Genomic DNA, 15,592 nt, shown 5'->3' on the forward strand with positions numbered 1-15,592 from the left:
GTTTTGCACATCGCCACTAAAGAGAAAATCATTGAGTCTCTGTTGTTTTTGCTGTTCATCTTTCATGTATTTTGCTACAGGCATGATTGAACAGATCACCTCAACCTTCAGCTCAGCCCTGGCATGAAACAGAAGCATGCGCGGCTCCCTAATTGATCAAATGCTAACGGTGCTTCTGTTAAATAATAATAATTAAAAAAACATAAATTCAAAAGAAGTCCGAGCCAGCTGTTTTGCACAATAAGGCTCCGGTTTATTTTTTTTAACAATGAAAGTGTAATGAAAGTTAAATTAACAGTGTAAAGTACGTAGCGGTTGGACCATAACGGCTGCATACTAAATGCTGGGGGTTGTCTCTTTTCTCTCTTGCTCTTCTCCCCCCCCTTCTCCTTTTCCTCCTGAGGATTCAGTAATTTGCTCGTGATCATATAAAAGCAATGATGTTATGAATTTACTGAGGATCCTGCTGGCAGGGATATTATAAGTGAATTGTGCTGCATTTGCAGCTGATTAAAATCGAGATCAGCATTTCTCAAATTATCTTGGGGAAAGGCTGGGTGTGCGGCTCCCCCCTCCTGCTGTCATCTCCCCTTTGTACGAAATATAAACAATCAGGGTAATCATTTCTGCGGTGAAATGCAGCTTGCGATTTTTCAGGAGCAGCTCCATGGATATTTTTCTGGTGAAACTTAAGTCCCTAATTGCTTTCAAGCCGAGGACACGGGGTTCTTTCTGCCATTTCTTACCTACTTTTCCTCCCACCTCTCCTTTAGAGTAACCTCCCTTGAGTAATAAACTTTTAACTGTATTTATAATTGACTAACGTCTTTAAACAACTGCAAACCACAGCAAAAAACCTTAATAGATATACCGGGTGTTGTCGAACGGCTGAATTTAGTGAGTGTGCCATTAGGTGGGGAGCTTGTGAGCAGGGAGGGAAGAGGTGCTTTTAGAGAGGCACTCATCCTCTTGGCAATTAGCAGAAGTTGTGTCAGCGCTTCCATGAGGCCCCTTGCAGGTCCTGTGTGCTTTAACTGGCCATAAATAGTAGCAAAAGCACAGGGGCAGGAGGGCTCATGCACCTCCTTGATGGTAATTTCCACTTTTATGCCCTTGTGAGCTCAGGTTGGTCCCTGTAGCCGTGAGATGTGAACCAGGAGGAGAAGGAGGCAGGCGAGGCCATGCTGTGGATGTAAGCTGAGCGGTGCCCTGGGGTTTATTTGCCCATCTGATGGGGTATGGGCTCAAAACCACCTCGGATGCTCCCTTTGCATTAACAGGTTTGCAGCTTCCTGGAGTCCAGGTTGCAGCCTAACCAGCTCCTGGGTCAGGGACTAGTTCACAGGGAAGGGTTTTGGGGACAGGCAGAGCTCCCGCACCACATTAACTGTGCTGGTTTAGGTTGATAAAGTTCACGACCTGGGTTCCTTGACAGTACCAGTGGGCAGAGCTGCCTGTAAATGTGTGGTGGTTTGGTACGAGCACGTCAGCCTTGGGTAACATCGTGATCCCATACCAGGCAGCGCCACCTTTGCCTTCAATGAGGCACCAAACGCACATTTTGGGACACCACTGGGACCTGCTTTTGCTGCAAGTGTGAGTGTGATGTGACCTCCACACCTTTTCCTCTTGTAGATTTACCTTGGTTCTCTTTGGCTTTTTTGAAGGGGCAGTCATAGCTTTTAATTTCATATCTGCCATTTCCATCAAGAAAGCATCTACCACGTAAGGTCCAGATAAGATCCCCAAATGTGACAGCTCACTTCTCAGGCTTCCTCATTCCCGTTGTTCCCTAATTTCCTTATGTCTCTCCATTCCCATGCTGTAATTCTTGGTAATTCCCTGTGTCCAGGTGTCCAGTTCCTGGCTGCGTTGGGCTTGGACACATCAGTGGCAAATACGCTTCTCACCGGAGCGCATCAGGGTGCCCTCTTGCAGCCCGCAGGCAGAAGGAAGGATCGCTCAACGGCTCCTCATTTTCCTGGAAGTCGTTAAAGAATGAAGGACCAACCTGCCCTACCCCAGGCTGTGATGGCTCTGGCCACGCCAATGGGAGCTTCCTCACTCACAGAAGGTAAATCATGGGGTTGAAATCACCGGGAGTGTGACAACATTGCCGTGGGATAACCTACTTTCCTGTAGAAGCTGCTTGAGCATCATTTGGCTTTTCATGAAAGGCCCAATAGCTGTTGCTCTTGATGCTGACTTCATTCAGGTTGCTCCAAGGCTGGAGTTTTCTGCACTGAAGAAAACGTGTAGTTGTTTTAATATTGCAAAGATGAGATGTAGATTGGGCAACATTCTGAAAAGTCCTTCCATGAGCAAACAAGAACAGGACCTTGGCACCCAAAACAGGGGTTTGATGACCAAATCAGCCAGACATGTCTCACCTTCCTCAGCTGTCATGCCCTCTTTTTCAGGAAACAATGTGTTTATTTAATCTTTGTTCAGAGAAAATTGCTCTTGCTTTATAAATGGGGAGTTCTGTGGCATTATTCATAAAGCAATTTCCTCTGTACCATAAAAAGCTTTTAGAAGAACTGTCTCGCAGCATGAACTCTACCAAATGGTACATGCTCTTGTTGGGAACATAAGCACCTATAAATACCCAGACTTTATGAAACCCATTTTTACTTGCTTTTCAGTTTGTCAGGGTGTCCAAGAGCTCCTTTTGCGGGGAAGAAAGGAAAACTCTCAGGGGATGAAATTCTCAACACAAAGTTCAAGACCAGCGATGGTAAGGATTTTCCCTCCTTTTGCCTTGCAGGTGTGTCAGGGTATTGAGCCCATATGACTTTTGTCTTTGCAGACTGGAGAGGTTTCAACAACTGAAATGTGGTTTCAGATTTTCAAGCTTATCATGGTCTATGAGCACCCATTTCTTAGGTTGTTTGGATATTGAGGGTGGTGTGGTACCAGCCCCGCTCCCCAAGTGACACAGTGGGATATGGGAGCAGGTGAAACGATACAGGAGTCTCCATAGTGAAATTCCAGGCAAAAAGAATTAATGCTGAAATTGAGATTTTTTTTTTTTTTAAATAGTCACTGACATTTTTACAAATCCCTCTCAGCCATTCAGTGATTTTCACTTATTCAGGGCTTTTAATCCTGCAGATATTTCTGGATATGGAATTTTGTTAGCGATGGCACTTTACATTTCCAGTGCTATTACTGAGGTTTCTGTGGCATTTGATGAGGTTCAGGCATTTTATTGGTATCCTTATATAGTCTGGAACCTATAAATACCTGCACTCTGCTAGAAATATTTCTTCACTTTATGAACCTTGTAATTTCTAATCAAGAAATGCATCATTTTTTTAAATGGCATCTTCCCAGTCTCAGGACTGGACAGAATGACTTGAGTTTTCAGGGCAATCAACCTTGTAGAGTGTGTGGAGGTGCTGGACTCCAACCACTATGTTGCCATTGGCTTTTGCATTTACATATTGACCTATAAATTTATCATTGAACAATGATGCTAAAAACATTACTAAATAAATAAATAAATAGACAGGTGAGACGTGCGTCTCATTTAGAGGACATAAAAGCACAGGTGAGGACTTTGTGAGTGGTGATGTCTATGCAACAGGACGGGTTCAGCAGAAAGCCCAATGTTTTTGCTTTTCCCATGAGCATTTGCTGACTGCCTATGACCTTTCCTGCAGTTCTGGAGAATGATGAAGAGATCAAACAGCTGAACAAGGAGATCAGTGACCTGAACGAATCCAACTCGGAGATGGAAGCAGCCATGGTGAAACTGCAGTCGCAGGTTTGTGTCCTCAGACATGTGCCCAAGACCGGGGATGTATGGCCAAGCCCCTTGCACGGGTGGTGGTGGATGCTGTTGTCAGAGGGCTGGTAACCCTGCCATCCTCCTTGCTTTGCAGATCTCCACCATGGAGAAGAACCTGAAGAACATTGAGGAGGAAAATAAAATCATAGAGGAGCAAAACGAAGCCCTGTTCCTGGAGCTCTCAGGGTTGAGCCAGGCTCTAATCCAAAGTCTTGCCAATATCCGCCTTCCGCACATGGTAAGAAACTTCAACAGCGCTCACCCCCGCCAGTATGATCGAGGGAGCCGCACCAAACCCAATTCATGATAAGGCTTATGTACAATTAGAGAGTGGGAGAATTTCTCTACATACACCTGTGTGTCCTTTACAAGATCAGTACTTTTGCCTTATCTCTGCAGCTTGCATTGTATCTCCCTTTTGTTGTCGTTTTCTGCTGATCTCCCTTTGTATCTATTGTTCTGTCTCATTATATCTGGGAGCATTATCACAAAATAGGAAACTTTATCAAGGGCACCCAGCGCCTTTTAGGCTAAGACAGCACAAGCCGAGATCAGGAGGGATTGGATTTCAACGTCAGAAAGATCTTACAGCTCCCATTATAATGCAGGTAGTTTCAATTCAGTTTTGAATAGCTGGCAGCCAAAGAATAGCATTCTTAAAGAGAGTGTGTTTTGTTTAATTTAACAAGGTCTAACAGCCCACAGCGTGTTACCATAGAGTTACTGCAAAATGAAAAGACTGCATTAAAATAGTAAAAGCACAAAAGGCTATTAATTACCTTCTCTCTATTCCCAGGAATGTAATTACTGTTGTCAAAACCAGGTGTGGGGAGGAGGGGGGGCTTGTGTTGTTGGGGAAACTGTCCTCTTACAACTCATACAGACCATCACAACGATCAGAGGAATGAGCTTTTGATATGTTTTTTTCTGCCATCATTTCTTTTTAGGAGGGGGGGAATCCTTTTCATTGTGGTTTGTATTTAAATTGAGGCTGGTTGGAGTGAAGCCATCCTCCAGCAGAGCAGTTTTGGATAGTATTCACCCAGCTGCCTAACTGGCAGAAAACCGCTCGCTGAGTGCTTTTCTGTAAGGTATTTGACACAGAAAGGTCAAATAAACTGTTCAGCAAATATTTTTTCAAGGTTTCCGGCAACTCCAATTAAATAATGCCCACGAGACTTGTATGCTCATTTTATCCCTGTTCTTTTTCTTCCTTTTTCCTTTCTTTTTCCCCCATTGACTCAAAGTTAGATATTTGCAAGGTTCCCACAATGTTCCTCAAAAGCAAAAGCTCTACCGCAGTGGTGGGCGGGTGTGGTCAGATGTGAGCCCAAGGTGACCAGGCTCCTGTCCTAACTCTGCCTTTGATTCCTCCGTGATGCTTCAGCGGTTTCTGCCTCCTCTCGTCCTCTAGCCTTTCATTTCCATGGCTTGATTGAACCTCAAGCCTGTTAAACTGCCTGCGCGTGCTTAACATGATGCTGTTAATAGTTTCGTGAGGCCAATGCATAAAATTAAGGACCCAATTAACATCTGGCCACATCAGGGCTTGCACGATGAGATTCTTGTACCTATGGCACAGCACACAAACAGGCTCCGACGTGGAGACCTTTGCCTGTTGGTACATACAAATGATTACCTGAAAATAAACATCTCAGGCTCTTCCTGCTTTATTGCTAACATTTTTATTTGGCTTTCTTTGGCTGCAGGAGCCAATCAGTGAGCAGAACTTCGACGCATATGTGAACACGCTGACCGATATGTACACCAACCAGGAGTGCTACCAGAACCCGGAGAACAAGGACCTGCTGGAGAGCATCAAGCAAGCTGTCAAGGGCATCCAGGTTTAGTGCCGTGGGATGGAGACGAGCAAGCAAACAGACTGTAAGATGGACCTTTCCCTCCAAGTATTCAGGTTTACAAGTTAGAAAACTTGTGTAATTAATTAAAAAAAAAAAAAAAACAAACAGAAAAAAAAAGGACCAAAATGTAACCAAGAGGCCATTTCTGAGACGTGGAACCGATTGAACTCAATGTTCTCGTTTACTTAACTTTGGACCTTCTTGAGGAAAGTGGGATTTTTCTACCTGGACCACGAGGTAGATGAGGATGGAAGGTTAAATTCTCCAGTAGGCTGTGGGGCTTGGTAGCTGGTGAAGAGCAGGCATCTGTCCTGAGTTGCTGTGCTCTTGCAGAATTGATCCAAGGGTTAAAACTTTATAAGAACAGGGTCTTGTCTGATCCAAGACTAGCGTATGACTGGCTTAAACCCTCATGTTGTCTATGGTCGTATGTCCAGATCACCTACTCACACATGAATTATGTTCTGTGTTGCTACAAGTGCTGGAGCTGCAAGCTACCTGTAAATCTGAACCTGTGCTGGGCCTCCCAACCCCGAGGTGTTCAGATATCCACTGGGCATGGGAACTCTGAAGTATTATAAAGTAGCTTATTTTTATTTTCTGAAAGAAATCCGAAGAGCAGTTCTGGATCTCCAGTGGAAAGCGCAATGGAAAAAAGGTTCTCAGGGAAGCTTTTGGAGTTTGCAACTACAGTATTCCTTTGTCTGTCTTAAAGATGAGAATAGCTATTATGAATAGGCCAATACCAGATATTTCATACAGAAGAAGTCTTTCATGTGTCATGGTCCGGTGTATATGATTTTTTGGAAGTCTGTTTGATGACAGTTCTGGTTCTTTTCATTATTGTGATCATCCTTACAGTGGCGCAGTCCTGCCAGTCCAGAGATCATACATCAATGCCAGAGAATGTTCAAGATTGCGATGCACACAAATAATAAGAAACAAAAAAAAATCCAACAACAAAAAGCAAGGTGTAAATTGATGGCCAGCAAAGTGCTTACCTACCGTGAATGAGTAGTTGATTTCTTACAGCTATCCACAGGGCAATGGGTATTTTTTTGGCTTGGTTGGTTGTTCTGTGTAAAATCGCAGTACAAGCACCATTCTGAAAAAACAAAAAAAAAAAAAGCAAAAAACCAAACAAACCAATAAAAGAAAAAAATTAAGAGTATTCAGGTATTGAGTATTCTTCCAAAGAAGCATTTAGTAAGCAGCTCAATACACACAGCCCATTGTGCACTTAAAGAACAATTCTATGAATGTCTTTGCGACACTGCTCGCCAGCACCCGCTCCACAGCGCCTGGAGCCGGCTGTCGCCCCAGATTTGCTCTTCCGTCATCCGGAGCTCGCTGTCCCCCTGCTGCAAACGCTTTGGAAGCAGAGGGCGACAACCACTGCCCAGCCCTGAGGAGTCCCAGTGTGGGGTGCATCCTGCATCCCTCCTGGAGACGGAGTGGGCAGAGCTGGGGAGGATTTTGCTGACCCATATTAAAGGCAAGACTCTGGTATTGATTCAAGCCCAATCCTGCAGATATTTAGGGCTTAATCCATGATCTGGAGAACTCACTAGAAAGCTTCCCAGTGATTCCAGTGGCCACAGGATCCGGCTTTGAAGCCCATGAGCCACTTGGCTTGTGTTGCTTCCCTATAGATCCCAGTAGGGCAGCTGGCGCGGGCGGGTTTGCTCACGTCCTTAAGTGTTTGCAGGATCAGCCTCCATGAGTTCACTTATTTTAGAACCCATTCCAAGTGCAAAAAAATATACAAAAGAAAGGGAAAAATAATAATAATTTGAGGTGTTAAAAACACAATGTTCTCAACGTGTAAATAGAGTCCAAATTGATTGTGACTGCAATTCAGTTAGTATTTAAAAGTAGAGAAATTGCACTTCCTGGAAGAAAGAGAGGGAAAAAAAAAAGTAGTTAGTTTAATTATCCTGTAAATTATTTAATTTTGGCAAGATGTATGTAATTTATATTTACAACACCTTTATGTTAACTTTTTGCTATTTATTTAACTTTTTTATTTATTAATTTTATACTTATTTTCAACTGGACACCGCACCATAGAAAAGGAGATAAAAGAAGCAAAAAAAAAGCAAAAAAGTTAAACTTTTGACCATAAAATATGATATTCCAAAAAAAAGAGAAAAAAAAAGAAGAAAAAAACCCTATCTACAACTCCTCCTCGTAATTTTGATGCAACCAAGTTATTTTTTATATATTTTGTTATTTATTCTTTTAACGATGGGAATTTTTTTAAAGATATTTTATAAACTGAAGCATTTTTGATAATTTTTTGGTTTGTTTTTTTGCGGGCGGGAAAGGGGGGTGGGGCAGGCAGGGGCACCAAGGGGAAAGAGAGACTCTTTCAGTTGTGTTCTTTTTCATTCCTCTTATTTCAGGCACTGAGAACAGGAAATGAAAATTCTGTATTTATTATTTATTTAATATTTAAGTCGGGAAAAAAAAAACAAACGAACTGTGCTCTTGTTGTATATTTATTTTGTCGTTTGTGTGTCAGTTATGTGATGACTGAGTACTTGTTTATGTGAAGGAATACTGTTAATATTTAAATAATAAAGAGTCACATTGAAAGTTATAGCGGGCTACCTGTTATTCTGTGAAAATGAATACTGTGATCTACTTTCCTCAGGAAATGTACTTTGCAGACAGAACTTCCTTATGTACTGGCAGGGTTTCTTTCGTAATAAAACCCAGTTCTGTTTGTGACTTCAGTTCCTATGGTCTTTCTTCGAGCTGCTGCTGATGTCCCCGATGGCTTTGTCACCGCTCGTGCCCCATGGCTTGGAGGGGCAGGGTCCGTCACCCCTTGGGAGACGCGGATGGAGGGTGCACCCCAAACCTGGATCTCCCCATTCCTCTCGTCCTGTCCATGCCCGCCCTGAGCAAGAGCCCCTCCCCAGCTTTCCTGCAGCCCCTTTCAGCACTGGAAGCTGCTCTATGGTCTCCCCAGAGCCTTCTCCAGGCTGAACAACCCCAACTCTCTCAGCCTGGCCTCGTACAGGAGGTGCTCCAGCCCTCAGATCATTTTCATGGCCTCCTCTGGACTCGCTGCAACAGCTCCATGTCCCTCCTGTGCTGAGGACTCCAGAACTGGACACAGGGCTCCAGGTAAGTGAAGGGATGGTGGAGTGGATGTCCCTCCTGAGAGGCAGCAGTAGGTGCTCTGGCTTCTTGCTGGTGGTTTTCCATGGCTGGCTTTGTTGGACCCAGCTTATTGCTGAAGGGGTTTTGTGACATCTGCAAAGGGCTGCACATCTTAAAAAGAGAAAACCAGGGAGACTCGTGCAATGGTTCACCTGAACTGGCTGGCATGGTGGTTTTCTGAAGGGCACATAATTGTTTTATGGGGGGATTCGCTAGACTTTGCATCACCGAGCTGTTCCTTGTGCCAATATTTGATTATGATGATAGAGCTAATAGACACGCTCGCTTGTCCTTTCTTAACGAATTGGCTGTGCTGCATAATGGAGCAGTTAGACTTGTGTTAAATTGCAGCTTTGGGAGCCATCACTGTGAGATGTTATCTTCTCTGAACTGGCGTCCTTTATCACAGGAAAGGGAATTGAATTGGTTTAAGATGGTACACTGTCAGTTTATAGGTGTGCTTAGGAGAGCTCTTAAGCTCCTTCAACGCGTGCAGGGTGAGAGCTGAATGGCAGAGGAGAGCAGGATTTTTGCTGCATGGGTGCAAGGGATGATTGTGGTTGTTTCTGAACATGTTGATAAGTCATTGGCCAACAGAAGCATCATTTGGCCTCACTGATGCCACCGTTAATTGTTAAAGCCTGCCAACAACCCGTCTCTCATTCTTCTGCTCAAATGGTACCTTCCACTTGTCAACATTTACCAGCCTCTCCCAGAGAACTGTGGTCTCCAGCGATGGCTTTTAGGTGTGCACAGAAAGGGGTTTCTTTCCCGGCCTTCTGCATTTTTTGTGATGTTTGCTCCCCCCGCCCTAAACTCCTCTGGGAGAAGTCTCAAGGCTTGGTCCATCTCACCTGCTGCCATGACCAAGATGTTCTGAAAAACACACAGGTGGGTGGTTATCTCATTCTCCAAAAGGTTACTGTGGAGAGAAGGCAAATTTGCTCTTCAGAGTTTGGCATCAAATTCACCCCCTGTGGGCTGCAGGAAGATGATCCTGAGGCTGAGGAGTAGTCGGATGGGCTGGACATGAAACTGCAGGCCCCAGCTGGAAACTGCTTCCCTCCCAACCAGCACTGAGCAGAGTTTGGCTGGATTAAAGGCTCTGGCCCGCGCTTGTTAGCACACTCACTTCTCCTACGCTTTTATGAGAAGATATATCCTGAAACGACCTTCCACTTTGTAGAGAAGAGCTCGTGGGATTGAGGCTGTAGGAAAGCATGCAGATGATGCATTCTTCAGACAAATAGCTCTCGTTATTCCAGATGCCTTCATCCTCTTCTTTCAGGGGGATGGATAAATCACCAATTGTTGTAAAAATGGTACTATCAGATTTAAAGACAGTTTTGACCCTGTCAACAAGGAAGTATAACAACCATTAAAGCCTGCTTTCATTTATATAACTGCAGTGCTCTTTTGTTTGAATGTCAGCGACTATCTGTGAGGACAGGAAGAAACACAAGCCATGAAGGGATAGAGCAAAGACATATGCTCTGCCTGAGCTCGAGGACAAGCATGAAGGGCTGGACCACACTGGGAGGACTGGTCCAGCTAAGATAGGATGTTGGACCCTGCAGCATCATGGCCACACAGCATGCCCTTACTGTGCAAAAATTTCTCTTTGCCTTTTTCTTACTTCCAGCAAGTCCCAGCATCCACTTAAACCAATCACGAGGCAATGCTCAAAGGGTTTGGCCTCAAACAGGGGCTAACCTGGCCTTGGCACCACAGGGCAGTTGGTTTTGGCCTGAAGCTCATCAAGTCCAAGATCAAGGATCATCTCCTCAAGTTTTGCCATTTGCCAGAGGACTCCTTCTCAGGCTTCAAAATGTAATAATCCAGCCCAACCATGCTGAGCAATTAAATAGCATAAATCCAGAAGCTAGATTAATAAACAGTTGAGTCTGTCTAGAGCAGTCGACAGAGTGGAGAGATAAAACTGTAAAATATTTATTACTGGCTTGGGGATGAAGTCATTAATTTAATAACTACTCATTGCTTTGCTTCTTACAGTTGTTAGCAGTCTGAAGGTTACAGAAGATTAGGTGGGAAACTTATAGCTTCCCTGCTGAGAAGAGCCTTTCCCATGAAAGCCAGAGCCCAGCTCCCATCTGTCACCCCATTACGTTTGGAGGTGGTGAATATATTACCGGGCCGCTTCTCAAAATAAGACAAAACAAAATTTCTGCTGGCCACATGGCAACCCTCCACGAAATTTAATGAGGACGCTGCCTTTTGTGCATGGGACCATTTTCAACAGCTGTAGGGATGAAGGCCAGGGGATCTTTGTCGGCGCTTGCCGGTTGCTCATGACGTGACTCCCATGGAGAGCTCAGCCCCAGCAGCATTGCGAGGGCAAGCATCTTGAAGGACCGATGCGTCAGCTGCCTCTTGTCCTGAGAGGTTGGGAGCATAGTCAGAGCCTCCCTCATCTGTGATTTCTCAGTAGGTCTTCATGTTTTCAGGAGAGGGAACATGGGTATTAGTTCAGTTCCTGCTGTGATCTGATATTGGGGAGCATCCATTACTTAAGCAGTACTCTTTGTACTGCTTATGGCTGTTGTCCCCTGAAGAGCAACAACTGTGATTCACAGAGAGGCTGCAGCAGAAGTCATGGAGGGAGGAAGGGTGTCCATGCGCCCTTGCCACATCGTGTCATCGGCTTTGTCCAGGGACAGCAAAGAGCCCTGATTCAAAAGAAGTGCACAGGGGGTAGGGTTTGAGCAGGAGGTGGTGTGTGATGTGCCTTCCCGCCAGCTCCTGCTGAGGAGGGGCTGAAACACTGCTAATCCCCTCTGAGGACCACACTGACAGTGGAGGTAATCGAATTGCCTACAGAATTTAACTGAGTCTTTAGCCTGCTTTGTAAAATCAATAAAATAAAACCAGGTAAACACTGTGAGCATGAGACACAGATGAATACATGGGTGCAGCCTCCTTCGAGTGGACCAGCTCCAGCACTTGTTGGATTTAGCACTTGTCCTTGTTCTCGAGGACGGGAGAAGAAACACCTCCAAAAGCACTGAATGGTGCTGTGTGGCTCCTGGAAAGCTCTGTCCCAATGGAGCTGCAGCTGCCCTACAGAGCCCACACTCCCTGCTCAGCCACCAGCCTTGGAAAAGCCCCTTTGCCCATGGGCATCCCTGGTCCTCCAAAGCCTTGGAGATGTGCAGATCCACTGGGAACGATCCCAGGAAAAGCAGAAATGAGTGGAGCTCTAAGCGTATGCCTTGAGGAAGTAAGAGAGGATGAAAGGAGAGACAGTAGCCAGCAACAGAGAAAGGCATCTGTGCTATCCATAACACAAGCAGGAATGATAAGTCATGCAGTGATGGACATGGATTTTCACGTTGTGCCATTGGTGTGAATGTAATACTGTTACCAACCCAGAAAGCAAGTCATAGCCTTGCTTACAGGTAACTTCCATGTGACCTGGTTGACTAAAGTTATCCTTGATGACTGCTCAGGGAAGAAAAGAAAACAACATCCTTGAAATACTGTTCTGGCTTCTGCAGGCTCCCATAAAGGAGATGGTTGCAAGAGGGTCATTGGCAGCTCAAACCAACACCTCCAGGTGTTGGAGATGAGAAGATCTGGACAGGTGGATCAACTGCAATGTCTTGACTAAGACTTTGCACTAAGGCTTAATGTCATTAGGTTGGGTTTTAACAGAGACAGAGTTAGATTTTAACTTAAGCAAGGTAGGGAGGAGAGGGAGAGACAGAAAATGCTCGCGAGTCACAGCAGACCTGCAAAATATTTCTGTTGTCACCAAAAAGTAACAGAAACATTTCTGCAGAGCATCAACCTCAATTTTTCCCTCACACCAGACTAATTTGCCACTGTCAGCACAAGTGTCTTTGTCCTGACCATCCTGTACTCCCGTACACATCCAGCACGGGCAGGGCTAACTGCAGGGGCCCTACCCCGGTATCATGTCATCGCATTACCCTTTCATTTCTCTTATCAATGCTGCCATTCAGTTCCACTCCTTATTCCCAGCCGTTATCACAATGAGCCAAGAAAGTGCAGAGCATCAGCTGGGAGGGAGGAAGAACAGGTGAAATTCTGATGTTGTCAGCTAAAATAGTTTCCAGATGAGTTCTACCCACAAAGAAGCTGAATCTTGGTGATTTAGTTGCCAGATTTTACATTTTCTCCCTCTCTCTCCATCTCTTCTCTCGGCTGCGAGCTCAAAGTGGAGTCCTGACACTGCAGAGCGGTAATAGAATTAGTCTCCTGCTATAAACTGTTCACTGGGGCTTGTTAGCTCAATTGTTGATGCTAAATTCTTATCAGAGCCACCTAAAAGAGCATTAATCAAGTAAGGCTGAACTCCCTGCCTGGGTCACAGAAATTTAATTAAACCCCAAGTAAAACTGGAAAATCATTTTGAAGAGACGAATGCAAAATGCTTTTCATCGTTTGACTCCACAGCTGCATGGTTCAAACCCTCAGCTGTGATTTCAAAGAGAGTTTTGCCAGAGCAAAGGCTGAATGAAACACAGACAAGGCTTTTCTCAGTGCCTCCTTTAACACAAGGTCCTGATGCTCATCCAGGTTAAATTAAACATGGAAAAGCACTGATTAAGGCCTGCTAAGAACCAAGACCACAAAGGCAAAGGAGCAGAATGCTTTTCAAAGTAAAACAGCAATCACCTTGAGTAAGGTCAAGTTAAGCTTTTTGGTTTATGGATTTGTATCTATTTTCCATTTACTGTGAAAAAAGGCTCATGAAACAAACCATTTACTCAGTAGATACAGAGAAATATCAGCACCGGCATCTGTACGACCTCGTGTGGGTTATTGTGTGTAGTTCTGGGACCTCTCTTTGGAAAAAGAAAAGATGGATTTATCCTTGAACAGGTGTAGGGAAGGACTGGCGGGGCGATTAGCAGAACAGAGAACCTATCTTAGGAGAGGGGATTAAAAGAGCTTGGCTTGTTTAGCCTAGAAAAACAAAGGTTAAGAGGGGATATGATTACTCTTCATAAATACATTCAGGATGGGGGGAAAGGGAATGATTTAAGTTGGGAGATAACATGGGTAGGAGATCAAATAAGATGCATCTTGGCCAGGAATAAATTTCCATCAGAAATCTGAAGAAGTTTGGTTCTTGTTGGAGGAGGAAGATTTTGGAAAGGACAGCTGAGCAGGATGGCCGAGTCCCTATGGTCTTTAAGACGATGCCCAATGTTGTGGCTGGTGCAGCCCAACAGGCAAGTCTGCAGGTGGGACATGTAGGACTACCGGAGCCAAAGCAGGAGGAGGAAAGTATGATGTGGCTGCTGTCTTGTTGCCTTTTTATTACTAATGAATCCATAAAATCCATTGATTTTATTTAATCCATGAATCACTAGAAAGATCCAGGAATCATTTTCTTCCCCCACAAATATGAAAAGCTTGATTTTGGAGATATTTATTTGGCAGCCCTCTCCTAATTCATGGCAGATGGGGCATAACGAGATAGGAGAGAGCCAGGATGCTAAACAGGACTCACCAGTGCTTTTGGCACTACCAAGAAGAGACGAAGCACCCCGCTGCTGAGTGTCCCCAACAGCAGGAACCCCTGGTGATGCTTTCTCCCACTGCCTTCCTGGCTCTCCTGGCTGCCTTCCTTTGATGACGCTGTTAAGTGAGATGAATCCAGGTCTCTCTTAGTCCTTTTTCCAAGTGGCGGTGGTTATGCATAGTGCAATACAGTGGAAATCAAGACCTATGTTCTTCCTCTTGCTTCAGCAAATACTCACAGAGCCTTTTGATGAAGTGAGGCACGAGGATGGCTCTAGGAGACGCGCACACATATCTATACACTTGGGCAGGAGGATCTCAAGTGATACGCTGTCAGTGTGTTAACAGTAACACTAGTGTAAATGCATATATCTGCATGTATTTACATGTATATATATACACACACACACACACATCATATGCTTTTGATAGTGGTACGGTGCCAAGCTGACCTGAAAACACTACAGAGCTGATTTTGCAAAATCAAAAGGAAAGAGTAAATATAGAACCTTATGATTTAATGCTCCTCCAGCTCTTAATTTATGTGAGCTATCCTGTCACTCACTAATTACCCTGTCAATTTAACTAGCTGACTATCGCAAGGCAGCCGGTCAAGCTGCCTGGGTACACAGCTCTGCCCCGACGTGGGTGCTAAAATGCATTTGCACTTTTTGCTCTTTCAAATGAGTAAAAGCATCCTATTTTAACCGCTCATTGCTAAGATGGATGTGGGAAGTTAATTCATGCTGACCGTTGTTTTAAAAATGTTTATAAATGAATAGGTTTTTTTAAAAAGGAAGAAGGAAATGGTAAACCACCAGGAAACAAGGAAAAGCTAGAAATTCTTGGCTTCAGGTCACCCTCATGAAAATTGCTTGCTTTCAGTAATTAAGTTAATGAAGGGTGGAGACCTGATTCTTACCGGTAAGTCTGTGGAGCTGGGGGCTGCAGAGGGTGGGACAGGGGTTGCAGTTTTGCCTGTGAGGATCCCTGCTCTGCCCCAGCCCTGGAGATGCTGAGGTGCAGCCTCCAAACCTCTCAGCGTTGTCTGTGCTGCTGGAGACACCTTGTGGTACATGTCTGAGAAATAGAATAACGCTGGGATTTAACCAGTGCCGGCAGGCCCTATTTCCCAATCCTGCTCTGGTTTTCCACTTTCGGAGGCTGCTGGAGCTCTTCAAGCAGGGCAGAGCTGCCCCCGTGCATTTGCAGACAACGCAGATGCTGGAGTTCCTCAACTATCGCTGACTACAAC

General features: G+C 44.7%; 1 protein-coding gene across 5 annotated transcripts in view; it reads left to right on the top strand.

Moving 5' to 3' along the window:
• MYT1 (myelin transcription factor 1) overlaps positions 1 to 8,365 on the top strand; it is a 69,578-nt gene extending 61,213 nt beyond the window's left edge. For all 5 annotated transcript variants that reach the window (XM_054081581.1, XM_054081585.1, XM_054081583.1 and 2 more), the window contains 5 exons: positions 1,853 to 2,074; positions 2,646 to 2,737; positions 3,666 to 3,769; positions 3,888 to 4,031; positions 5,503 to 8,365. In XM_054081581.1, the coding sequence (XP_053937556.1) occupies positions 1,853 to 2,074; positions 2,646 to 2,737; positions 3,666 to 3,769; positions 3,888 to 4,031; positions 5,503 to 5,643 (703 nt within the window). In that variant the 3' untranslated portion in view covers positions 5,644 to 8,365. The remainder of the gene's footprint in view (positions 1 to 1,852; positions 2,075 to 2,645; positions 2,738 to 3,665; positions 3,770 to 3,887; positions 4,032 to 5,502) is intronic.
• The last annotated feature ends 7,227 nt before the right edge of the window (positions 8,366 to 15,592 follow it).

This window comes from Cuculus canorus, chromosome 16 (assembly GCF_017976375.1).
Source record: "Cuculus canorus isolate bCucCan1 chromosome 16, bCucCan1.pri, whole genome shotgun sequence".
Lineage (NCBI taxonomy): Eukaryota > Metazoa > Chordata > Aves > Cuculiformes > Cuculidae > Cuculus > Cuculus canorus.